General features: G+C 37.8%; 2 protein-coding genes across 3 annotated transcripts in view; one reads left to right on the forward strand and one right to left on the reverse strand.

The window, feature by feature from the left end:
• The first annotated feature begins 1,028 nt into the window (after window positions 1-1,028).
• Window positions 1,029-7,481, forward strand: SPX (spexin hormone). 2 transcript variants are annotated; one of them, XM_032986435.2, is made up of 7 exons: window positions 1,029-1,106; window positions 1,403-1,608; window positions 2,524-2,604; window positions 2,735-2,792; window positions 4,230-4,292; window positions 4,959-5,042; window positions 7,260-7,481. In XM_032986435.2, exons 2-7 carry the CDS (start codon window positions 1,603-1,605, stop codon window positions 7,316-7,318), a joined length of 351 nt encoding a protein of 116 aa, XP_032842326.1. In that variant the 5' UTR covers window positions 1,029-1,106; window positions 1,403-1,602; the 3' UTR covers window positions 7,319-7,481. The 2 variants fall into 2 exon arrangements, with proteins under 2 accessions (XP_032842326.1, XP_032842325.1); XM_032986434.2 differs by lacking the exon at window positions 1,029-1,106 and having other exon boundaries at window positions 1,356-1,608.
• Window positions 7,482-10,945: 3,464 nt separating this feature from the next.
• Window positions 10,946-25,119, reverse strand: part of GYS2 (glycogen synthase 2) — a 48,216-nt gene continuing 34,042 nt past the window's right edge. The window contains exons 8-16 of the mRNA XM_032986311.2: window positions 24,766-24,872; window positions 21,527-21,586; window positions 20,803-20,881; window positions 20,039-20,152; window positions 17,794-17,920; window positions 15,882-15,977; window positions 14,207-14,370; window positions 12,954-13,034; window positions 10,946-11,866 (exon numbers count right to left, since the gene is read on the reverse strand). Coding sequence (XP_032842202.1) covers window positions 11,651-11,866; window positions 12,954-13,034; window positions 14,207-14,370; window positions 15,882-15,977; window positions 17,794-17,920; window positions 20,039-20,152; window positions 20,803-20,881; window positions 21,527-21,586; window positions 24,766-24,872 — 1,044 coding nt within the window. The 3' untranslated portion in view covers window positions 10,946-11,650. The remainder of the gene's footprint in view (window positions 11,867-12,953; window positions 13,035-14,206; window positions 14,371-15,881; window positions 15,978-17,793; window positions 17,921-20,038; window positions 20,153-20,802; window positions 20,882-21,526; window positions 21,587-24,765; window positions 24,873-25,119) is intronic.

A 25,119-nucleotide genomic window follows, 5' to 3' on the forward strand; every position in this document is an offset into this window, starting at 1 on the left:
AAGTCTCTGCTTGTTAAAGGTCTACTGGGTGAAATGTGTAGTCCCCTTCTAAGGCTAAGGGTTAAACATCATCAAGAAATGTCTCTGATCTGTCAGACTAAGAGGAAAAGAGCAGGGAAAATGTAAACTTCATATTGACATAGATCCAAGTAGAAACCCTTCTGCTGGCTAGGGTGCATCATGGCATGGCCTTTTAAAAAGGATAGAGGTATAATAGTAGCTCTCAGCTATTGCAAGAGCTGCATGAGGCCACAACCTGAACTTCCCTCACATTTCTTGCATCTATACCAGAGTGAGCTGCAATTAATGCCAATTTTGTATATTCAGTGAACAATTCTGTCTGGCATGAGCAGAGAACACAGTAATATTTCCACAAAAGCAGGAGAGCAATTGCACTGTCACCAACAGTGTGCTTCAGAGCAGTCTCCACAGACACATCATGTCAGGAAAAAGCTCATAACAAGCCTTAGCAGTACCTATCTGCACACACCTCACTCAGACTCCATACATGAGCATGTGTTTGTCACACATACAGGCTGACCTCTCTTTTTGTTACACTACAAGCTGGTCCTGTTTGTGAGGCTGCCACAGTAAACTTCCTATTTGCCAATCTTCTAATAAGCAGATTTCTATCTCCCTGTTTGATTTGCTTCCCCTTCTGCTCCCCTCTCCCATTTTACAAAGGAAAAAACAGAGGAGAGATAAAAACACTATCCGCAGAACCAGCAAGGCTAGGCATCAAACATGATTAGCACTTTGCCTGAGGACTAAACCCACTATCCATGACTGCGATGAGTTCAACAATCACTTAGAAGTATCTTATGGAAATGGCTTCTCTGATTCCCACTTCCTGCCTTTGTTCTGTTTACTGCTCCGCCACTTGACCTATTCAAGCCCACAATCCAGGCTTTTACTCCAACCAGTCCATGAGACAGAAGAGTGTTTATGACTATTAGGGGCTGGGGTTTTTTTTTATGTTTTTAAATTCAGCTTTGTATTTTCAGTTGTGTATAAGAAAACTAGATGCAAGATATCATTAGAGAATCAAACAAGGGACTGCATCCTCTAGATGTATACTAGGAATAACCTCAAGCCAGTGATACTGGGTAAGTCACCTTTTTCTTGGTGTTGGCATGTTATGACTGGAGAGCAATTTACCAACTTTCTCAACTCCCACAATGGATAGCAATCTGATATGTTAGATTATCCTAGGTAAACACTCATCATCCATATTAATACCTGCTTCTAGCTGTAGTTATTGATCATCTAACAAGAAGGTGACGTATTGCAAATGCACAGGACTGATGCTGATGTATTCAGAAGGTATTCACCTGGCTAATGGGGTGCATCTCCAAGTGTATCCATCTTTCAATCATTTCTCTGACTTTCTGCAAGACTACAGGTTTCCCTTGGGAGTCATCAGACCTTCTACTTCTCCATCTACGGGGCTGACAAGAGATCCCTTTAGACTCCTCCACCCTGCCACAGAAGGGGAGGGAACCTTCACTCTGAAGATTTAAAAAGGGACCCTTAAACCTGTAGGAGATCTTGTGGCACATTATCCCAAGAAAAGAAGACTGAAGATTTGCCACTGAACTAAGTATGAAGGTGAGTGAGACTCTTTTGGTGTGTGGGAAACATTTAGTTTGCAATTTATGCTTTTTCATAATATTTATATATGTATATATATTTAGGAACTACAGGGGTCTTAATAATTTTAACTTAAAAATAACCTGAGAGAAATATACACATAGTTATATTCAGTGCACTTGAAACAACTGCATTAAAAAAACATTGTGCTCTCAAAAGCAAGATGAAATAAACCGCTGTGGGTCAATGCTAGATGATATTGCCCACCACTATTATCAATACATGAATAACAACATGGTCTGTGTGAACAAGCACAGATTCAACTTGTTCACAGAGGATTTATGCTCAATGCTTTCATTTGCATGTGCTGCATCAGCGAACAAACTCCAAGAATTAAAAAAGCCTGTCTCATGACACATGCGTAATCATGGTTGATGCAAATAGAATGCCAAGTTTAAAAACTTTCTTTTCCTGAGGAAGTAGTGATTTGCTCTCCTGGTTGGCTGGTTTGTTTGTTTGGAATGGCAAGTCCCCTACAGTTGCTTGTTGTCTAGACTCTAAGATTCAAGGTTTGGTAAAATCAAGATATATCATCATTCCCCCTTAGTTTACACATTATTCTAATTTCTGGAGGATCTAATGTCCTTGTAAATAGGAGCACAAAAGGTGCCTGCCTTGATGGCTGTTTTCACCGCTATGGAACCTTTATAATGAATATTAGTAAAGAGGATAAAGTATGTTTGATTTAACATTCATCCTCCCATCAGATGACTGTGTATTGAAGCTGAAATAGCCTCTGAGCAAGAGGAGGTTTGGCAGCAAGACAGGGAGAAATGAGTGACTGGAAATACCCTCACATTTGGATTTGAAGTTGAGAGGTTTTACAACTCTGAAAGGCTTTTCCTTTACCTTGTGGTTCTTTGTTGTGCACAGGGACTGCGTAAACTGACAGCATCTGCAATGGCACTGTTCCTGGCAGCGTCCTTCATATCTTTCTCCTGGAGTGCACCTCAGGTAAACTGCTTGCTCAGGCTGAATGTGCAGCATCCATGAATCTCACAGGTTGGTGCTGTTTAAGTATTTGTACTAGTAAGTAATTGCATGCAATGTTGACATGTCTCTTTTCTCTTTTTTTGGCATAAAGGCTCATTTCCAAAGGAGAAACTGGACTCCTCAGGCTATGCTCTATTTGAAGGGTGCACGTAAGTCCCGAGCTCTTTCTGTTTTGAGGAGGTAACTTTCTCTACCATTGGATTATTCCTGATCTGCTTGGCTCCACATAAGCAGCAAATCCCTGAGGATGCTGTGGAGCTGGAAGTGCTGAGGCCTGAAGGGATGTGCTAATTAGCTATTTCTTCTTGCCTCTGAAACAGTGGCATCGCCAGTATTTTATTATTTTTAAAAGAAATCAAACTGAAGAAAGCAAGTGTTGGAAGAAGAAAAGCAAAACAATATACTGAAGATGTATAGAGTTTGAATCTTGATTGTAGAATCTATTGGAAAAGCAGCTTCCTTATCTGAAATAATCTTAAAGGGTGTTTAAGACACACTGGATATAGTCATCATACCTTATTCTCACTCAGGCTTTATTAAAACATCTTCTCAAGCAAGAGAACACACATTCCTATTACAAGCATCTTGCATTAGAGCTGGTATTAAGACTGCAAGCAACCTCTTCTAAGGAGAACTTGGATGTCAGTGTTATCAATATTGTGGTGTTTTAGGTTGTGCAAATGATCTTTTGAGTTTCTATTGTTATCCCAGAGTTAAAGAAGCATTAAATATAAAGATAAAATATAGAGCCAAAGAGAAATCTTGTCTTTTGATGCAAACCCACAAAATTTAACAGAAATATTTGTATTTTTAAAAATCTTATTCTGAATTGTTGTTTCAAAATTAAAAGCTATCAGGGAGGGGATGTATTAAGAAAGCAAGAAAAATAGCTTTCTTTAAATTAAAAAAAAAAAAAAAATTGAAGCTCACAATCCTGAGAGAAATGCAACGGGGAGACAATACGAATGGTAACAACACAAAATAAATAGAGGCTTCCAACAACTGCAAGTGTAACTGAAGAAAGTTCTAGTGACATTATATGAAATTATTTCTATTCATAAAAGCAAAGAATTTGGCCCTTTTTTCTTTTGTTTAAATCTTCTGACTGAATAATGCACTGTGTTACTTCTATACTGACCTGTGTATCATTCTTATTGATGCAGAGAAAGTAATGTGATTTTACTTTTTAGGGTTTTTTTCATTTTTTAAAAAGAAGTATCCCTTTAAAAGGCAATACTTTAAAGTCCAGCAAAGAGATTGAAGGCTCTTGACCATACAGCTGTTGAGGAAAGAATTAGGAAAAGACAGTAAATTCCTCCCTGTGTACAGTTCCTACAGCAGATTAATACAAGAATGAAAAGTGCTGAAACACCAGTTCTGTGGAATAAAGTATGTCTTAAGGATGTCTTCAGAATGGGCTATTGCTGATTTGGGAAGACCCCAAGATGGATTTATGCCTCCCATTTTATGTTTGTAGAAGTATTGTTGTAATTTTGTATTTTGAAAAAAATAATGTAGGGATTGTAAAATAGAAATTACAACAGATTTGGGAGGTTGTTTTCACTCTTTTCCCACTGCTTTTGTAGAGGGACGTCGATTCATCTCAGATGAGAGCCAGCTAAAGGATCTGTATGACAGAATGCAGCTTGGTAAGTACATGTGCGCGGGTGTATGTAACACATCAGTCTTTCCTCAGATTATGGGAGAAAATTGTGGAAACTGGAGGGGATTTTCTTTCCTGGATTTATATTCAAGGAAGCAATTACACTCCTTTCTGTTAGTTCCTTCATTCCAGAAAGAACATGAACATGATAGAGACTGTCTGACTTTCCTCTCATGTGTACCTGTGTGACTTAATTTACCTAAGTGATGTTCCAGACTGACCTGGCTGTTGAATGGGATTATCATCAGTACCTTTGACTTTCTCTTTCCACTGAAAAAAATCAAATCAAGTTGCTAATTGTGCTGAACTGGCAAATGAAAATGTAGACAACATGAATCCATGCTAGACAATATTTTTGGAGGAAACAGTATGTGGTAGTGAAGTAAGGAATATATGAAAAAAAAAAAAGAAAATGTTCTTTTTACCTTCTAAGGGACTTTAAAACAGCCTCCTTCTAAAAAAAGATTGCTACTCTCTTCTGTCTTACATATTTATCAGGCTGGTTTTGAGCAGAGAATGTTATAGAGCAAAGGAGATAACACTATTTTTTTCTCTTTCAGTTTCCAATTATAGAGATAAAAAAGCAAAGAACAAAATAAAAAAAAGCCAGTAAACACTAACAAACCATGTATCTCTGATTTTATAATCCTAGAAACACGCAGCCAAAACACAAATCCCTTATCTCTATCTGAAGCTGCAGCACTGTTCCTTAGTTCCTTATGGAAAGCACAAGCAGGTAAATGCATGTTTTGTCTTACTCTGACTTTTTAAAAAGGAGTTTATCAGTATTTCATTTACTAACAATTTAGTAAATTGATCTAAATGGCCTGGTTTGAAATGAGATACTACTCCACAGAGTACATTGTATTAGGGTGCATATTTACACAGAGTAGAACATGAATCAGATAAATGATAGTAGGTAAAGTTTTGTATATTCTGCTTTTAATTTGCTTTTCCGATTTTTATTGGTTTAGATTCAAGGGAATGGCTATTTTGAATTGAATTTTCCAAAACAATACTGGGGCTTCTTTTTCTGCAGAATATTGTTTGCTTGTGAAATTCTCATTCCTCCACTGGCTCTTATGTCCTTGTGTAAAGGCTTAAAAGAATCCTAAAAAGCCCCAGCAGAGGAGCTGTGGGATTCACACTTGACTCTTGAGAGTTTTGTCACTGGTACAGGTGACGAGGGGTTCCAATGACATTTAGAGGCAGAGCCCTGAAATATTGTGAAAAATGCCATAATTCATTCATGTGTTCCCAGCCTCCCAGAAACATTGTCTAACCCTCCCATCTCTATATTCTCACCACCTGTTACATGCTTCTGCTTCTCACTTCAGAAACACAGAACCCACATCTCCCTTCCACAACACCACCCAGCAAAATCCAGCTACCGAGTCAGGCTTAAATAATTTATGTTTCCTCATGTCCTTCACATATATTGCACCCTCTTAGATGAGGACCCATATCCTATGTTCCCCAGTTCCCTCACTCTGCTATAGTTCACCTTTCCTCCCTAGATCAGCTTTCCTTCAAAGCTGTTAGCCCGAACCCCTCATGGTCTGGTGCGAACGTACAGGTCACCAGGGTGAGACCCTAAATCTACGCTATCCATTTCCTCTGTCTTTCTACTTTTCACCTCTTCAGGTACACAGAACATTTTTTGGAAATGGAGATGGGGGCAGGGAGATTGTGAAAGGAGGATACACCCTGCAGGCTGTGGAGAATCTATGCTGTGCTGGCTGTTGTAGCACACACAAGCCCAGGAGTTTGCCGAAGTTATGCCCTTCCCCACTCTGGTTCAGGGCAGGGAGGAACAGAAGGTGGCTAGAAGTTACCTTTGTTTCTTACCATCCTGGTTGTGAGTTCCTTATTCAGACCCTTAATTTCTGTCATCTTGACAGGAAGAAAAAGCACATTACTTGAATGAGGAAAAGTGAAGTAAAACCCTTGTAAGATATGAGGTAGTTTCATACCTTTCACATAGATGTATGATAAAACAGGCCTGTTACTGCCTCATCGCCCTTGACATCATTGACAGTGTGTGATAAATAACTGCCTTGCCATCACTGCGATATCACCTCTCCCTAGTTATCTGAAAACACCTCACAGAATTTACCTGGTGTATGTGCAGATATGCTGGAACCAGTCTTGTCTTCTCCACTTCCTAAAATCTCCCACTGTACCTCATGTAGCGCTGGGGCTCTGTGCTCAGCTCGCTCTTCCCTGCCCTGGCAGAACTCTGCTAACCAAAAAAATTCAGTGGCGTTTTGACTGAGAGAGAAAAGCAGAATTAACAATGAACATAGTGCTTTGGACAAAATATATGAGCAGTTCTAAAGACAAATCAGTGAAAGTATTAGTTGTATGCTAACATAAAAAGAAAATCCTCTGAGGTTCACTAGTCATAAATTTTAGTGGTATTTTCCTGTCTGCTGTTGCTGTTCTAGAGGAGATGGTGGACAGCAACAGCCCCCTGAGAAAAAAATGTGTTGTATTTGAATTTGAGAGAGCTAAGCAGAACTGGATCTTGTTTGAAAAATACTATGTGGCATAACGTTGCCATCATTGTAGTAGGGAATAACAAGCCAGTGAAACCTGGGTAAGCCATGCACTTTCAGAAGAAAACATTCAGGTGATTTTAGAGTCTTCTTGACTGAAAGAGATGTGCCAATAAAGAACAAATACATTATTTTGTTCTGCATGAAAAATTGTGCCTTGTACTAAGATACCCGTCTGCACACAGTTTGTATCTTTGCTCTTCAGCAAACAGAAAAATTCCTACATTTAAAATGAGAGAAGATATGATTATTTCTACAGATGCCTGCATCTCTTAGCTAAGCAGTCACATTACACTAGGCCTGTGCTTGAGGCACATCTATCTTGCAAAAACTTTGGCTCACTGAACTTTCCTTTATCTACATCTTATTTTTCCCCATTGTGTCTTGTCTTACAGCTGAAGAAGAAAACAGCGATCACCCTGGCTACTTGACAGATAATATATCAAATTGGTGAAAAAATTCAAATTTCTTTAACATTTGTATTGCATATACCCTGAAATCATGACTTGTGTAAACAGAGTATTTAATCCATCCTCACTTGAGTTTCCAAAGGATGATGTATATAAGCATTGCAAAATTTTGAATGCAAATGGCTTAAAAGCTACTAGCTCAGATAAGAAAAGTATTTGTAAAGTTCCTGCTTTGTTTAGACCATTTTGTATGTCTCACCCAAAGTTTAAAATACACTGTACCACCTTACCTGAAAAGATGAGTAAAACTCCTTCTGGACAATGACTTCATTAAAAACAATTTTTTAACAGTCATTGGGAAACCTTTTGCCACCCTTCACCCAGCTGTATATCAAAGCCTTTTTATTTCTGATAAAGGTAAATTCCTTCACCACTTCAGTGCTGGCCTTGGAAGTTGCTGATGGTCAATAAAGTCAGTGAGATATTAAAACAATCTAGCTATCTTTGCCTGCAAAGCCAGTGTTTTTTTTTCAGATATATTTCACCACAGAGAAGAGGCAACAGCACTTACTTATATGCGTGCAGAAACATATACTCTGAACAATCCTACTGAGCAAGTCCCACCACTTAAAGATAGTGTGGGGGTAGGTCTTACAGGATGAGGGCCTCATTAATGACTATGGCATGCAGTCACTACTGATGTCAGGAGGTGCAGCACTGCTGGAGCTGGTGGTGGTGTAGTAGGTACAAATCTAGTGTCACACATGACAACAGGCACAGAGAATATTAACTGCATCATTACTGTATCTTTTTGTTGGCCTGGTTTTTGAGTTGAAAAACTGGAATTATATATTAATTGGTTAATTATCATTCCCTGCTGATAAGGATATATTTAACATTATTTATGTAGTTTTGTGGTCTTACTGGAAAGCCCTCTACAGTTCTCATGTCATTAAAAAGTAGCCACATTATTCTTGTGTCCAGGCAACTGTGTTTTATTTTTTTAACCTTTAACCCTATTTGTGCTCTTCATCTTTTAATGCTACTTTCCTCTGCTCTTTCTCATGACACTGGCAATTAATTTTATTAACTCACACTAACTATAATGTTGCTTCTTCTCGATGCAAAGAAATGCAGCTGAAGGAAGAGAGGAATTCATTTATATCATGGGACTATAGTCACTTTCGGTAATTGTTTATAAACGATATAATTTCATGGAGGAACGTAACTAGAAAAATCAAAATGTCCTTGTTTATTTTTAAGCACTATTTTATCTTTCAATAGCAATATATGTTGTATGACAGAATACATTAATGATGAACCTAATCTAAAAACCAATGGTATCCACCAGAATATTTTAATTAATTTAATTATTCTTTGTTTCAAGTGTACACTGGATATCTCAGGTGCATCTAAGCTATTTTTCAGCATATTTTACAGTGTGATCAGTCAGTGCTCAGACAAGTAGAAGGCTTATACATCTTTGGGTTTATTAGTATTGTGAAATTCATATCCCTCTAAATGGCCCAGGGATACAAAACCTGTACTAATCACATTCACAATTGACTGATTTTTGTATATATTCCTGATCTAAACTCACTAGCTTCAACAATTCTTTACAAATATCATGAAATAGAACAAACATTCTGTCTTGTTGGTGAGCTGTTTGTGAAACCCTCATATTTTCAATCTGGCAGATAATCGCTTATATAACAGATAGCTGCTACCAAGCTTGTCAGATGTCAGTAACTGTTAGAAATGTGTGACATTTAAATTAGGCAATCTGTTGCCTTGACTGAATGAAAAGCCATTCCCTCTAACACTGCAAAATCAAAAGGCAGAGATGTTTTGCTGTAGTTAAATTGCCTTGCTACTGACAGCTAGCTCTAGCATTCAAGGCAGAACTGAAATAAGCCTAGAAGCATGAAGCAGAGGTCACTTTGGCCACTGCAGGACCATTTCTGAGAGGAACGGGCACAGTATTCACATTAGCCATATCTGAAAAGCTGTGCAGTTTCTGTCACCAGGCAGGTGCTCAAAGCATGTGAGCGTGCTGAAACAAACACAGCTGGCTTTGTGTGAGGTGTCGTGCCAGCTCTCTGCTCTTCCCTGGGAGCTCAAACACCATAAGCACATCTAAGAGAACTTGCAACCCGAATCATATATGTTCTTTATTTTTCTCCTCTGGGACTTGTCCTGAAAGAACAAGTATAGCTGATTTAATGCAACCCTAGCAAAACTTTTCCACTTTCCATATTGTCTGTGTCCCTCCATCATTTAGCAATATTTACAATATGTGCGTAGTGATCACATCTTTCAACACTGCAATGAAGCAGGGTCTGGAATGATGACGAACAGTAGCCACCAGCCTGTGGCTACTAAAACATTTTTAGGCAACAAAGGAAGTGATGGATCACTCTCAGATGATGCTAATGCAATTTTGATGGCAGGGAATTTGGGGTGAAATGTTTTTCTTCCATACAACACTGCACTGAAATACAAGCAATAATGTCAGATTTCTTGAATTTTATTTTGTTTTAAGAGAACATTAACTTTCGAATCCATATGCCCTTTAAATGTGTTTTTGTTGGGACTGTCAGCCATTACACACTCTGATTAAAAGCATGTTGGGGAAGAAGATGCATTTCTGAACTCACAAAATGAAGTTGTTCTCCACTTAGTAAACCGTATGAAGGAAAATATTTGCAGTATCTTTGCTTTCACCACTTATGAAAAAATAATTACTCATTGTTTTAGTTACTTTCAAAATGGCTAAAAAAAAAAAAAACAACTCCTTTTAAATCCAATTAAGTTTTTCCCATAAAAGCCTAAACCTGTTTTCTGAGAATAGTTTTGCTTTCAGGTATCCAAATCAGTTTAAGAATGAAAGTCCAATTTTAAAACTGATTTTAGATGGCCAAAAATACAAATAGGCACCTAATCACTTTTATTCTATATGGCCTATAGTAAGAACCACATCATCAGATGTTGGTTAAGTGTTTGAGAAATAGGTGTCTAATCAAAGTTGGACAAGTAGGCTCCCTCTGGGATTGACAGTGAAGGTAAATACCTCCAAAGGTTGCATCGTCCTACCTGCTGAAGAATAGGATGAATCAATTCCTGGAAATGTTTTTTCTTCAACAGCATGAGAAATTTTTAGTGCACAAACTTCTAAAATAAAAGATGAATCTCCTTCCTAATGTCTTCATGTCAAGATCTACTTCTGAAGAGTGTGTTTGGGCACTCTTTGCATCTCTAGGAATTGAAATACTTTTGAAAGCTTTCTGTAGGGCAAATAAAATGTCTAATTCTTGTTTTGATGCTCAACTTTTCCCCAAGCACTTTGAAGTTTCAGGTGCTTTTCAAAATTATGTCTGTGGGGCAGATGCGTTCTCAGAATTCTTTTAACATTATTTGTTATGATTAGGTCCCTTCTAGAAGAAGTGAAATAGACTATGAGCTAATGAGGCAATTGGAAGAATGTGAGTTACTCATCTTTGAATGTTGTCACATTGCTCTATGACATGTAGATTTGTCTGCAGGGGAGGGTGTTACTTAAGGAAATTTTGACATTCTCCTTAGCCGTCACATTAATTTCCTCCCAAACTAGTTTGTTAACAAACTTAGATTCTAAGATGAGGTGAAAACAATAAAAGAGACATACCAGAGGAACCAGAAAACAAACAGTCTGCTGTTTATTGTGGGTCTGAATGACTTCAGAAAGATGACTTCATTTGTCTCTAAAATTCAAATGCCCACTCCATAAGACTTTATATTGTTCCACAGGAAGTATATTCTACCACCGGATCGAGACACTTCTGTGTGTTGTGGAAAAAAATGTTTTAAATTATGTAAGCTTACAATAAACAGCATAAGGAAAAAGAAAGACCATTTTCTTTTCAGTATATGTTTTTCAACCCTCCCAAACTTTCCCCAGTACAACAAATATTTCTCTGAATTTTCTGAGCTCTGCCTTAAAGTTCATGATACTTTAGGAGGGGAAAAGGGGAAACATAAATGAAGCAGGAATTCAATTGGGACACCCATAATGGAGCTATCAGCATAGACTATGATTAATATAGATGATTTTGTAGACAAAGGTAAGATCTTCAGTTTGTATAAGCTCCTGAGGGGATTGTTGCATTCTCTAGGTTTATTAAGCTTGAGAAATCACTTCTACTTCAAAGGCGCACATAAGAATTGTCATTTAAAGTACTTTCAAGGTAAAATAATATTAGGTTTTCCAACAATGTAGCTCAAGCAACATTTAAGATTCCCCTAGTTATATCACACTGTCTTTAACACAAAGCTTACCAAGACTACAGGAGAAACTGTTGAATAGATGGAGAGACCCTGACAGGGTGAGAGCAATTAATTCAGTTCCTGTATTCTCCGTGCTGCTTCTTTATTCCCTGTGGCAATACTCCAAGGGAAAAGGGAGACTTGATATTTTGCCTATCTCTTTCGGCTTCCTCATCCTCATCATATCTTTCATCCTCATCTTCACCTTCACTATTGTGAGGGCTGGAATGCTGAGAGACAGAAGGTGATGGTGGCACTGATGAAGGCCTGGGGTACCTGAAACCTTCCGTCTGGCAGAGAGAAGCAAATTGTATATATTATCACAGTGTTCCTCAACTGGTTGCATACAGCAATTTAAGGCTATCAACACTTCAAATGAAACCAATAGTGAGATGTAAGGTAGACCTGCTCTGCACTCTAAAATTAAATTCCTTTGAACTCAGATCCCCTCAGCCCTTCTCTGCCAGTAAATACATGCTTGTATGGCAGTGATTTTTAGCCTGTACCATAAACAATATGCTCCCCTTCCAGCACTGCTTTTTGGAAAAATATTACTATCTTTATTGAGCCTTAAAAAGTCTCAACACAACACAAAATCCTATCATTCTGTACTCTGTAGTCAGAATATGCTTACTGAAATTCAGAATTCAGTCTGAAATTATAAAACCATTTTCTAGTTATAATGTCAATATCTGAAAAACCAGAACCAAGCAATGGGTTTTGGTCTGAGCCTCCTTTCTCCTTCCTATTTAAAAGAAAAATGAGTTGTGCTCTGGAGGTGTCTGGAGGTTTGTCTTCAAATAACATTGTTCTTACACTAGATCTGAGCAGCGTCCCTTCTCAAATTGGTGCTAATATACACTATGCAAAAACTGTTTGAAGGTATGCCCTTAAACTGACCCTTGCAGATCCAGTCACAGCCTCGTCCTCACATACCATGTTTAGATGAAGGCAACACTTTGCCTCACTTTCCCTAGAACATCCTTTCTTAGCTCCCCTCCTATTTGGTTTGTGCAGAACATCTCCATGGCATTTATCAGAAGCAAAATTAGAAGCTGCCATTCTTCTAACAAGGGCCAGTTCCTCTGCTGGTCTCAAGTGGCATAGTCCCATCCAGGTCACTCAAAATCACCTGAAGAACTGTTCTTGTATTGCACATCATACCCCTACTCTTTGCAACTGATACCATTACAACTCTTGACTGGATTTCAGGTCTATAACTTGTTGAGCTTTTAACTATGAGTTCCTACTTCCCTTTAGTTAAAACAAAACTTGCTAACTCTCTTCTCTCTCTTTCTGTCACAAACACACACACTCTTTCTCTCTCTGTAAAGTAGCTAAAATGCAACTGAACTCATCTCTGAGAGCAGACTTTACCTTTGGTGGAGCACTTGGTTCCATCTCAAATTTATCTGGGAATGTTCTGCTGAGGGCCAAGTGTCTGGCATGAACGTAATACTGCAACACAAAAGAGAAGCCTTTACAAGTCAAGGAAGTCTTGGGTAGACTTAGGCAGGAAAAAAAAAAAAGGAACATAGAATGAATATCTTGTAAAAGATGATGCTGAACAAAGGCCAAACATGTTTTCAGCTAAACAGAATCCAACTGATATCACTGCTGGTAACGAACACATTGCTGTGAAGTAGTGAGCCATTCATGTTAGATTCATGCTGAAGTTGAGTCTGGAACAGAAGCTGAATAAGGTTTCTGTAAGACTAAGATGTATTAAGATGGAAAACAGCACTTGCCCCAGTCAGTGTAGTTCTTATTGAGCAATTAGTATTCTTTATCCCTCAGGATAGAACTGGCTCTTTTTTAGACAGGAAAATTTACATCTTTAAACGTGCGTGTGTATATACATAAACTTTAGACTTATCCTTGAATAGGAAACGTGTGTAACAGTTACAGAAAAGTAACCTATATGAGTTTACTGAGGTCTGGCATTTAACAAAAATATTTATGGATCCACTATATTCACAAGTCCGCATCACATGCACAGAAAAAATAGCTTGTTGTGGCAGGGACTTATGCTGCATTGGGAACCACATAAACAGAAAAGCTCTCACACAGATATCAGAGCAGGACAAGGTCCAAAATAGTTACAAAACTGATGTATGTGTATCCACTTCTTTGATCACGTGGACTTGAGAATATTGCTTTGCTACTGTCCTAGCAGGTGGTACTGCAGTGTTTTCTATGTCAAATGAAAACCACTATTTCACCTTCAAGGCACAGAGGTGGTTTAGAAGTGCTGAGGAGCCACAAGGCCCAGCAGCATTTTAGGAAGAACAGGTATAATTTTTGAAAGAGTCCAGATGACTTTGGAGCACAAATCCTACTTAATGTAGGGTTGCCAAAGACACAAGATTTTTCCATTGTCTTCAGCACAAGGAGTACAAAGACCTCGGTGTGACTGGCTTTTGCTCTAACCTGTTCAGTTAAGCCATGTCTCTCCTTAACACTGGAGAACGGAAGCATCACATTGAAATACAAAGGCAGGCTTTGACTTTAGCACCTTTGAGAGTGCTTTTCAGAACAAGGATGTCTGCATTGTAGCATGATGCTGAAGACTGCTAGTTAGATCTATGCATCTGGCATTTTTAATACCTCTGTTACATAGTTTCACACACCCTGCCTAGGTATCTCCAGTCCAACAGATCTGAGAGCCTCTCAGTTCGGTTTCTTTGGATGATCCTCTGGCGACGGGACTGCTGACAAAATCCATATAGGAACTGAGTCAGCTGGTTGCATGATTCGTCAGGTGAGCGGAACCTCCTGTCAACTATGTAGATGCCTGAAGGACACAAAAAAGGTGAAGATGAGTGAAACTGAAAAGGTGATCTGACCCCTTACATTTCCATTCAACCTTCTGTCACAAAGTCTTACAAACATTACATATATTATATGTTCTTTTTAATGTTAGATGGCAGTTATAACTGGAACATTTGTTACTATTTTGATGGAATGGAAAGCTGCAGAGAAATATGTATTTTTTATTTTAATTTTCTTTACTTTTCAGGCTGAAATTCAGCACACTATTCAAAACTCAGAGACTTTGTTGTTGTGTATGTCCAGAAGGATTCAAGAGTTTCTGGATAAAGACATATCATTTTATCTCCCATAATTTTTAAAATACTTACTGCTTTTCAAAAAATAATCTAGTGCTTTCCTAGTTTACAGTAGAATTTATAAGTGTGGATGGTCAGAATAAGCCTGCAGGAGAGAGGCTGTGTTTTCTGTAGAAATATAAGTGTTTCCATAGAGATAGCTAACTCACATATATTAGTCGATACATAATTCTGGCAGAGAGAGGGCTGAGGAAAACTTTGCCTCTGTGCAGTTTGTTGAGATCAATACTTCATTCTTGCTACCCTCCTTATACCGGGGTGTTGGGAAGAAGAGGGTACTAGACCTCAGATATCTTAATGGACAAGATAGTTGCACAGCTACCTTAACTGAAGTGCCTGGTGTCCCCGAGGAATGTACAGTAAGTTATGTCAATGCTCACATCTATGTTTTGGCAGAGAAGAGCAAGTGACCTGTGCTCTTGGTCTGTGATCTTTCTGAAGGCTCTCAGAGACTTGTCTACCCGGGCAGGCATAGATATATTTTGCAGATGGCTCTGCCCCTGACCCTAGGTCAGGGCATAGCTGGTACTAGTGTGGAGCTGTCATTGTCTGATTGTACAGACAAGCCAAGGTACTTAGAAAGAGGTCCTAGTTTGGGCACATTTTCAATATTGTCTTGACACACCAGGAGCTGGCTACCCTCCTGCTCTTCACACTCCAATCATGAATGATTTCTAAACATTTACGAGCAGATTCTTATTTGTAAGTAGGTTCCTTTTATTTTCATAGGTTTATTTTTTAGTGTACATGATTTTTTGCTCTTTGTTTGGTGGGGGCAAGTTTAATTGGCCTCGAAGTCCCAGTGCATTCTCCTTGGATTATTCAAAGAGTAGCAGATTTTCACTACTGCTTCTGAAGGGCTCAGAGTGTTATAGTGTAACCAGAGGCATTAAAGAGAAGTGCTGGGAGGCTCTAGAGTAGTATGAGTTTAGAAGGATAAAGCAGATAGAAGGTTAAAGGGAGACAAAAGAGAGAGGACCTGGAAAGGGTTTGGATAAATATGAAAGCTTGAATGGCTTGTTCAACATAATGAGATATTTGGAGCTCTGAATATATTCTCCCAATGAGCTCAATTGTACTAGTGGAAGCACAAAATTGAGGAGCAACAGCATAATTGCTGTGCTTCTTGCTTTCCTAACTCAGAGGTGGTATTTTGATATGGTGTTAAAAATTTTACCATAAGCTGCTGGGTCAGCAACATGTTCTTGCATGAAACAGCCAAATCCCGAAAGGTTTGTGGTCACACTGGGAATGCCCATCACAGTACATTCAGCTGCCGAAAGAAACAGACAAAAAGCATTTCAGGGCAATATGCTTTGATCGGTTACACCTTCAGAGAAAAAAGAAAATGAAACAGGCAGACAGAATAACACTAGAGCTGCTTTGAAAATGTCAAGTGAAAACTATTATGCTTTGTTGTGGATTTGGAGAAAAAGAAAAAAGAAAGAAAGAAAGAAATTTTAAAGACAAAATTTCACACTGTTTTTGCAAACATATCTTTGTGTTTCCCAGCAGCTAAACTGAAAACTTTCTGGGAGTCATGTTTAAACAGAGAACTTCAATATATGGTCTGGAATGTTACTTTTCATTTTAAATTGAAGCCTGTTGTAGACATATGTTCATTAGTTGTTCACAACTATCTACAAAACTGAATCTCTTAAGTGCAGCAGGGTGTTAAACTTTGTATTTTGATATTCATTGTTTGTAAACTGGTCCCTATAGCAAGAAAAAACCCCCAACAAACTCCATCATTAGCTCACGACTGCATTCAAAGTAGATGTGGAGGTAGTTTTATAAAATTAGAAAATGTATGCATCTATCGTATTTATTTCTACCACCACTGTGAGTAAGGATAACTGTTTACTTGGGATTAAAGAGTTTTTGCTGATGAATTTAAGCCTGACCTAAGACAGCATACAGATAAAGTAAAATACTGTAGTCTTTGAAATGCTGAAAGCCATCTACATGGCCGTCATTCATATGACAATAAAACTGGTGTCTATAAAATAGAACTATAAATCTAGCTTTAAAAAAAATCCCTATTTGTTCCTTGGAGAATTAAATGGGTATCAACAAAGAGAATTGGTTTTGCATTAGTAAAGAAAAGAGAAACTACCCTTTAAACTAGTGTAAATCAGCTTTCCTCAAAACTGCTAAGTAGCAGTCTAACTTTTCTGTCCAGGCCTACTTTATTGCTCACTTCAAAATCATTCCTGGCTGTCACAATTTCTTTATACCTTAGCTGAGATTAGAACAGGAAGAAAATTTGCTGGAATGTAAGACAGTTGTCTCACTTGAAATCAAATAGATCTCTTGGAGACAAATAGCTCTGGAGAATTAATAAACTTGTAAAATTTTTATTCTGATTCAGGGGCTTACAACAAATACTCTTCAGAGGGGGACCCCAGCTTTCAGATGTGTATCAAGACTAGAGAAGGTATTTTGGAGGATGTAAAACCCCCAGGCACCTAGGTTTTGATCTTTACAGGTATCCAGGTTAATAGTTTCCACTGATTTCAGATGTTAAGTACCTTTTGTAAATTTGGGCCTAGTTTTTAAAGTCAGAAACTATATGCTTTCTGTATCTTTAGAAATGTCCACTGAATTCTGTGAGATTCTCTACCACTGCATGTACTTGTAGTAAAAATCTTAGATATGGTGTTACATAGTTCTATAAAACTTAATTGTTATCTTGAATGAAACCCACTGAACTATGATGGCTGGTAGCATCAGATTTCTTGCCCTACATTTTTCAATATGTACATTCCTCTAAATCTGCTTTTAAAATCCTTGAATCAAGTTTAAAACCTGATTTTTTTGTTCTAAAGTCACAGAAAATCTAAAGATTACATGTTAGTATAGGAAAGGGTCCAGCGCAGGGACAAATGTGAGTAGTTGTCAGTCAGTAGGTGCCATTTTATACCATCTGGCCCCCAAATTTTGCCAGCAGTAAGACCTTTGCACTGCAGAGGAAACAGAGCCAAAAGAGTTTTTTTCAGCACTCCAGAAGAAACTGGCTGCAACGCTATTCTGCATCAACAGAACGGATATTCATCTTCCGATACTAGTTAAGTGTACAAATTGCCTACCTGGAGTGTAACCCCAGGGTTCGTAGTATGATGGAAATACACCAAGGTGGCAGCCTCTAACAAATTCCTCATAGTCCAAGGGCAGCAATGGGCTTGTTGAACAAAGAAACTCTGGATGTAAGATCACCTGGATATTCAAAACTTACATTAGAGGTGAAAGAAAACCATCATAAATACATTTCAATTAGCAGTAAGCTTAAGCAATTTCTTAACTCTGCTCTTTTCCTAACTAACTGGACAACACCTCCTTTGACCATCAGTTATCTAATTTACTTGCCCTGGAAACAGGACTGACAATAGACCCTTTTTCTGGACAGGTCTTCAGCTTTATCCTTGTTGAGCAAGGAAGACCATGTGCATTGAGAATTATGCCTAAAGCTGTGGCATTTAGCAATACAAAATTGTTTTTCTTGGTCTGTTGTACTGAGGTACAGAAAAGTATTGAGATATCTTGTTCCAGAGGAGGCCTCAGGAAGATACAGCTTGTCTGAGCTTCACTGAATCCAACTGAAATACAGGAATGCTTACAGTACTCAGTGGATCTCTCAAGAACTGAGAAAGTTTTGAGACCAGGCATATTATAGCCCCATCATCACAATCCTGTGCCTAGGCTAATTAATCTTGCTGAAAGACAAAACTTATTAACTCAGGCTAATGTCCTGCTTTCAGGACCCAAGCTAATTTATCTGCAGGACTCTGCAGAGCTTGGGGTCACTGCCCCATATTCCACTGCAAAGTATAGAAGTGCCTTGTATATGCTGTCCAGTCAGCTTTGGGAGAAGAAAGTGTGAGGGAAGGATTTAACCTTCTCTGGACTTTTTTCCCCACATAAATGTACTGCAGCCATTATTTCATGTCAAGGATATGCTTTTATCATTTCTTAATAATAAAGTCATGCTACTCACTGGAGTAAATCAACACATGAATATATTCAGCCAATAAAGGGGCTGTAAACCCATTATGCAAGCTTGTTTAACCCCAGAGAATCAAATAAGATTTTCCATTGGCATTGCTGAGGCTATTTTTCACGTCAACTGTGTCGGCATGGATATGTCACACATCTCTTAAAATGACTTTCCATTTGAAGTTTACAGAATTTTTGCCCATGTCATTCAGCTCATTAAATATTAAGCCTGTTCATGCAGCCAGTAAATTTTCCAGTGGTAATGACAGTTTTGTGCAAATTTGACATATACCTAGCCTATCCAGTCTGCTGAGAAGCAGAAAGAGGTGTCTGTGGTGTTATATTCTATCTGCTTTCTAATGACTTCAAGCAGTTAGTTCTGAGGAATTTTTTATTACGTTTATAATCAGTGCATCATTCCACCCTACTTTTGTTACATCTAGTATATTAATAGCATATCATGCTCTCAGAGCTCATTGGAGACACACATTTAGCAGAGAATATGTTAAGCCAGGAAGAAGAAACTAGGAAGTTGAGGAAAATATTTACTCAGTTACTGTCATGAGTTTAAAAGCCAAAACACTGGGAACAAGTGATTATGTCATTGTCAGAGATATTATGGATCCGACTTTAAAAACAAGGTTTGGAAGAGGAAGAATTTGCAATTTTAGGTTCTACTTTGAATAGATGGATGATGAGATAGTCATAGTTAGCAGAGAGAATACCAGGGATTTCCAGAACAAAAAAAACTTTGGCGGACTTGTGAAAGCAGAAACTGATAATTTCAGTGGTTTGGCAAGTTATACATGGAAGTAAGGAAAGGATTTATTTACATACATTTAACTTCAACGGTTGAGGTAAACATGAGCACAGCATGAACAATAAGTATTTCTGCTCAGGATCAAAGGCCTGGTTACCTTCTACAGCAAATGCTGCATCAGGGTGCTGTTCTTAAGAGGTGAACCAATACTGCAGGAATGTCTGTGCTCAAACTCTGGATTTTCAGTTTTAAGAAAATTAATCTACTACAGAGTTTTACACCTGGGTGCAGATGACCTGGGGCACTTCCTGGATTTCAGGATTAGTAGGTCCTCATTCAGTACAGGAGGCAGCAATGAAACTAATTCCCTAACATTAGATTTCTAACTTGAAATTAACTTGGTTAAACAGCAACTGAGGACATATGTGAAGTGACTGGAAAGGCAGGAAGAGGGAAGAAGTACTCTATTAGTATAATATTGCCTATCAAGATTTTGACTGTACTCCCCATGCTAATGATCCAGACTGAGGCAGTTTAAAGAAATTCTATTTTATATCTAAAATGAAAATGACAGAATGTACCTTTACTCTGTCTGTCCGGTTATTGAAAAGGCCAATGCGTCGGATGGTATTGAGGATTGGATCATTGCCATCGTCAATCATGTTATGGGTGGTCACTGGAGGCAGACAGTGTCGCTAAAGAGAGAAAAGTCAATCTGTAAGGCAGACAAAACTGTTGGCAAAGAGTCCTGTTACCATTTTCTAAGGTTAGTAAAGGATAGCAGGAGATTTTGTCATTGATGTGAATAGCTTTTTACTCTTTCATTTTAAGGTGAAAAAGGAACGTTACAATCATATAATGTTATCTTCTATATAACTAAGGCCAGAAATAAGACCATAAAATCTATCACAGGACTTGTTTCATTTACCTCAAAATAAATGCATTTGTACTAACCTTTAGAAAGGCCCAGCATTTAGTTTTAAATTTTTTCAGTAATATGTTGTGTCTCCTTAAGAGATTAATTTTACATATTAATAAAAATGGAAGAATCCAGGCTTCAGGAACAATGAAAAGTTCACTCTTAGTGCAGAAGAAAAGAATTAAGAATTTTGGCATCCTGTATGTGACTGGAGTAATATCCATGGATTCCCCAAAAGAATTTTGGGTCATACACTCATTAAAAACAATCACAACTGATCTTTAAATGATGTAACTGATGAGAAGTATATTTGCTGAAAACATCTTTTTTAATGCACTCATATCTCTATGTGTCATACACAATCCCTGTACACAGTCATGTTTATAATTTATACTACATGTTTGTGTAAATAATACATTTTCTGACCTGAGTTGAAAAGATGGCTCTTTTCATAATGGTTATATCATCTCGGTCAAGAATCTTGTTCAAGTCTGGAATTTCTCCTCTGCAGAGGCAACACAGAGCCTATTTTATCAAATGACTTTTTATCAGTTGTGTAAAGAAAATGAAGAAACAACAAACAAGATCTGATCTGAAGTCTGCTGATGTTAACATGAATCTTTCTTTTGTTTCATGGCTCTTCTATATTTCCTACATTTTGTTCTCCCATATACTTCCTAACCTTCCAATTAGCTTCCAAAAAAGCTAAAGAATTATTTTTTTTCTGTTTCTCAGACACACCTTGTTTTTGCTGAAGTTCCAGTCATCTCATCTGTGCTTTGGGTCATTCACTTCCAACTGTCTTTTGAAAGGATATGACAAAGCCACTAATACATATTAATATGGTGCGTTTTTAAGCTCAGGGTAGCTCATTTTTGACAGCGAGTAAGCCTTTGTGTTACTTAGACATCCCCCATGTCTCTTAAGACTCTTTCCATAATTGGGTGCTAGTACCTTTAAATTTTTTCTCTCTGATTTGCCTATTGAACACATAACTTGCATATGGAACGAGGGTCCCATATCCTTCTCCTATGCCCTTTCTGTGGGTATCAAAATTTCTTACATAAAGAGTAGAAGCACAGAAACACCACAGGTAAGCCAGCTGAATATGTGGCTCTGCAAGTCAAAGCAAAGTAACCTATACACTCACTTTAGCAGTGCATTGTAGAGTTTCTTTCCAAACTTTTCTTTCACAGATTGTGCAGTGTCCCTAGGAAGAAAAATAAATATATGTATAAAACAGGAGAATCCAGATACAAAGATAGAATAAGAAACATTCCTGATGTTGGTAATTAAATTGTGCTTTCATGAATACTGATGGAACCAAGAATGCAGAAGAAGGTAGAGGTCTGGTTCTCAAAGCTCTTTTATCCAGCCAGTGGTCATACTGACAGATTTCAACACAATTGAGGATTTGACCTGCATCCAAAAATGAATGAACTGTGAAAACTTGGAGAAGACCTCACTAGCAATTAATTCTAATATATTGCTCTGATCCATAGACTATACTTTCATCTCAGCTATGAAAAAGAGAGCATATATATGACTCTACATAGAATAACATGGTCATTAACACTGGACATTAATCAAGATGAGAGATCTCCAATTTAACTTGACCTAGTAGAAAGATATATGATATAGGAGTTAAACAAATAGGGATTTTAAAGCAAGCCTCTCCATTTTCTGTCCTATTTCCTAACTCAAAGACTTTTGAAAACAAGTGTTAGACTAAAAGGTAGTTTGCCATAAATTAGTTTGCAAACCAAAAAACTTTCTGGAAAGCTCAGGCTATGTTTTAAGCTAATAATAAAGCCTATTCCAGACAAATGTTATATTTTAGCTAAGAAAGAACTCTAGTGAACAAGTGTTTTAAATGCAGAGTCGTTATTATCCTGCCCCTATTTGAGATAACTTGAAAGTACAGCTGCAAGTGCTGTTGTCAAAATAGCAAATGCACTCTCAATTTGAGTAAAACACCCACTTCATGGAACCTTTCCTGCCTTTCTTATTTCTAAGAATTATACTGTGGGCTAAGATCATACCTGTTAAGTAAAATCTTAAACTTTACCAAGCTGAGAATCCACGTACCTGTTCTTAGTTCCTCTCTCCCAACTGACATAGACACAATAGTGGATGAGTCAATTTTGAATGATTTGTAAAGCAGCTGAATGTCAAACCAAATTGATCCAAATCCCAGCAGGCTAGTCCCCTCATGACTATATTTTCATACTCATGCCATGCACAATATCCAAAATTTAACCCAGACAGGTTAGACTGCTTTTTCAGAAGCAGAGGAAACAAGGGATTTTATATCTCAAACCAGCCATCATCTATTCCTTTACAAGTGCCAACCTCTTCTTGTATTTAATTTCTGTGGCATCTTTAAAATCATTTAATATTATTATGTCATACTGACAGCAGGTGGTTTTATCCAGGAGCTCCAGATTATGACCATGATAATGCTGCCTATGATGACGCAGAGGGTCTTTTGCTTTTCCCAGAGCACAGTGTGAAGAATACCTGGAAGCAGCATTTGTTGCATGATTTCACACCTTTAGGTTTACCTTTACTGTTACTATTGTGCCTGCATTACTGAATACCAGATAAATAACCATGTAATAGAGGGAAAAACCTTTGCATATTTCATTTTATTTGAAGTTTCCTAATATCCAGATATTATTTATTTAATATGTGCCTGTTGTATTATATTCAGACATTACTTACTTTATATAAAGGCAAAACAGAGGCCAAAAGCACTTGTTGCAAGCATGGCTGTTTCTTGCTGTACTCACATTATTTTCCTACTGTTCTTGTGCACAGAGTTCTCATTAAAAACTCTGGCTATGTTACCCTACTTTAATCACCTACAGTTTGAGCTAGTTGTGCAGATCCTCCATACATCTGCAGAGGGTGACAGTCCATTTCAGAGAATGATTCCGTTCACTCATCTTAGACACTTTCTGAAGTGGTATAGTAGGAAAGATAATTTGGTGTGAACCATCTCTCCATTGGCAGTGAAAGCAGCTCAGATACATTCCTTTTAGGAAGCCAGAGTTGGACAATTAATTCCAATCTCTACATTTGTACTACCTGTTTCCAGAGTGGTAACCAGGTAGAATGTTTTATGTAAGTCCCGAGACTTTTTTGTGTGATTACTCCAAAGGTAATCTATAGAGTAGACAGATTTCTCATATCTGATGTCTTTTCCAGATATGGCAAAAGGTAAATGATTTCAGTGATTCTTGTTAAACTATTTCTGTCACTGTTTTTGTGCAGGTTTAGGATCTGTTAATCAAAGACTTCAACTTGACTACTGATATCCAGGAACTGAGCCAGAGATCATCTACTGGAGGCAGTTAATGAGATAAGAAAAATAGTATCATTCTCTTACACAGTGCCTTTCCTCTAAAGATCTCAGTCATTTAGATTTCTAGCATTTTATAAAAATAGAACTGGCATCAAAAAGAGGTTAAACACAGTCCCTTAGCTTCCTTACTTCTGCAGCAGATTTTAACTGCTTTAGCCTCCTGATAAGGTACACATTTCCATTTCCCTGCTTAGATAATTAATCTGTAAATACATTGAGTGAAGCAGCATTTTTCACTTTCTCAAACAAAATTAATCCTTGATAACCGACCACTGATATTCTTTATGAATTCAAACCTTCAGCTTTGCCATGTCTCTCAGTTCTGAAGTACCTCACAACATGCATCTTCCTCTGCAGAATCACACAGCAGTTAAAGTGAGGTGAAGGTTAAGTCTGCCCCTGTTTTGCTTTTTTGTTTGGGAAGTCATAAAGTAAAGACTGTTAAACTGAGAAGGGCTGTGACAATTTTCCCTTTACAGCGGTAAGTTTCACTGCTTGGGTATAGCCATTGATTATTATAGGCTATACAGAAAATTACAATTGTTATCAATTGTTTTTCTGCTGGATTAGACAGTACAATTTCCATATTTCTAAATAAAAGAGGACACGTAATTTATTTATTTTTCCCACTGGTGTCAGAGAAGCTCACTCTGATAAATTAGCAGGCAGTCTTTATTTTGTGGGAGCTCAATGGCATGTCCAAAGGGAGTACCAGAAACAGTCAGAAGACATCCAGGGCACTACATTTTCTAGAACTGACTTTGCCACTGCAAAACAAGTACTATTTGCTAACCTGTTGCAAGGAATATCAAGGCATGTTTACTAAAAATAACCTATGACAAAAATATAGAAATATTTTCCCTTATCTATCATTCCCACTCTTTCATCCCCACAAAAACATTCTAATTACCCACAATCCTCAATTTTAGCAGAGCAAAAAGAAAAAGCATTATTCTTCATCAGAAACTTTTGCATGTCACCTCAATTCACTGTACAAGGCCCTCAGTGAGAATGGCAATTACCAGAGCTGCTTCCGAACTGCTTGTCCTTTCAGGGTTTCCACATTGAAATTGTTTGTCTTTGCTGGCATGATGAAGAACACAACAACTGTAACATCAGCCTTATGAACCTACATGAACACAAGATGCAGAGGAAAAAAAAAAACAACTCACTACAAGGTATCACAGCCAACTTTAACACTAAGAATTAGTCACAGGGAAAGCCAATGCACTTTGATTGGTTCTCCAGGAAGTCTCTGATCTTATAGCTCTCCCTTTATCTATGAAGTTTTTGTCAAGTCACAGATATAGCTGAGGATAGATACAGGTAAACAGATGTCACCCAATTCCAATTTGGGCAACAGAGATCATAGAATC

The sequence above is a fragment of the Tyto alba genome, unplaced genomic scaffold (genome assembly GCF_018691265.1).
Source record: "Tyto alba isolate M040663 unplaced genomic scaffold, T.alba_DEE_v4.0 Super-Scaffold_21, whole genome shotgun sequence".
NCBI lineage: Eukaryota > Metazoa > Chordata > Aves > Strigiformes > Tytonidae > Tyto > Tyto alba.

Coding starts and splice junctions, on each gene's coding strand:
- SPX (XM_032986435.2), top strand. Junction 2,605..2,734: donor TCTCCTGGAGTGCACCTCAG/GTAAACTGCTTG, acceptor TTTGGCATAAAG/GCTCATTTCCAAAGGAGAAA. Junction 2,793..4,229: donor GCTCTATTTGAAGGGTGCAC/GTAAGTCCCGAG, acceptor CTGCTTTTGTAG/AGGGACGTCGATTCATCTCA.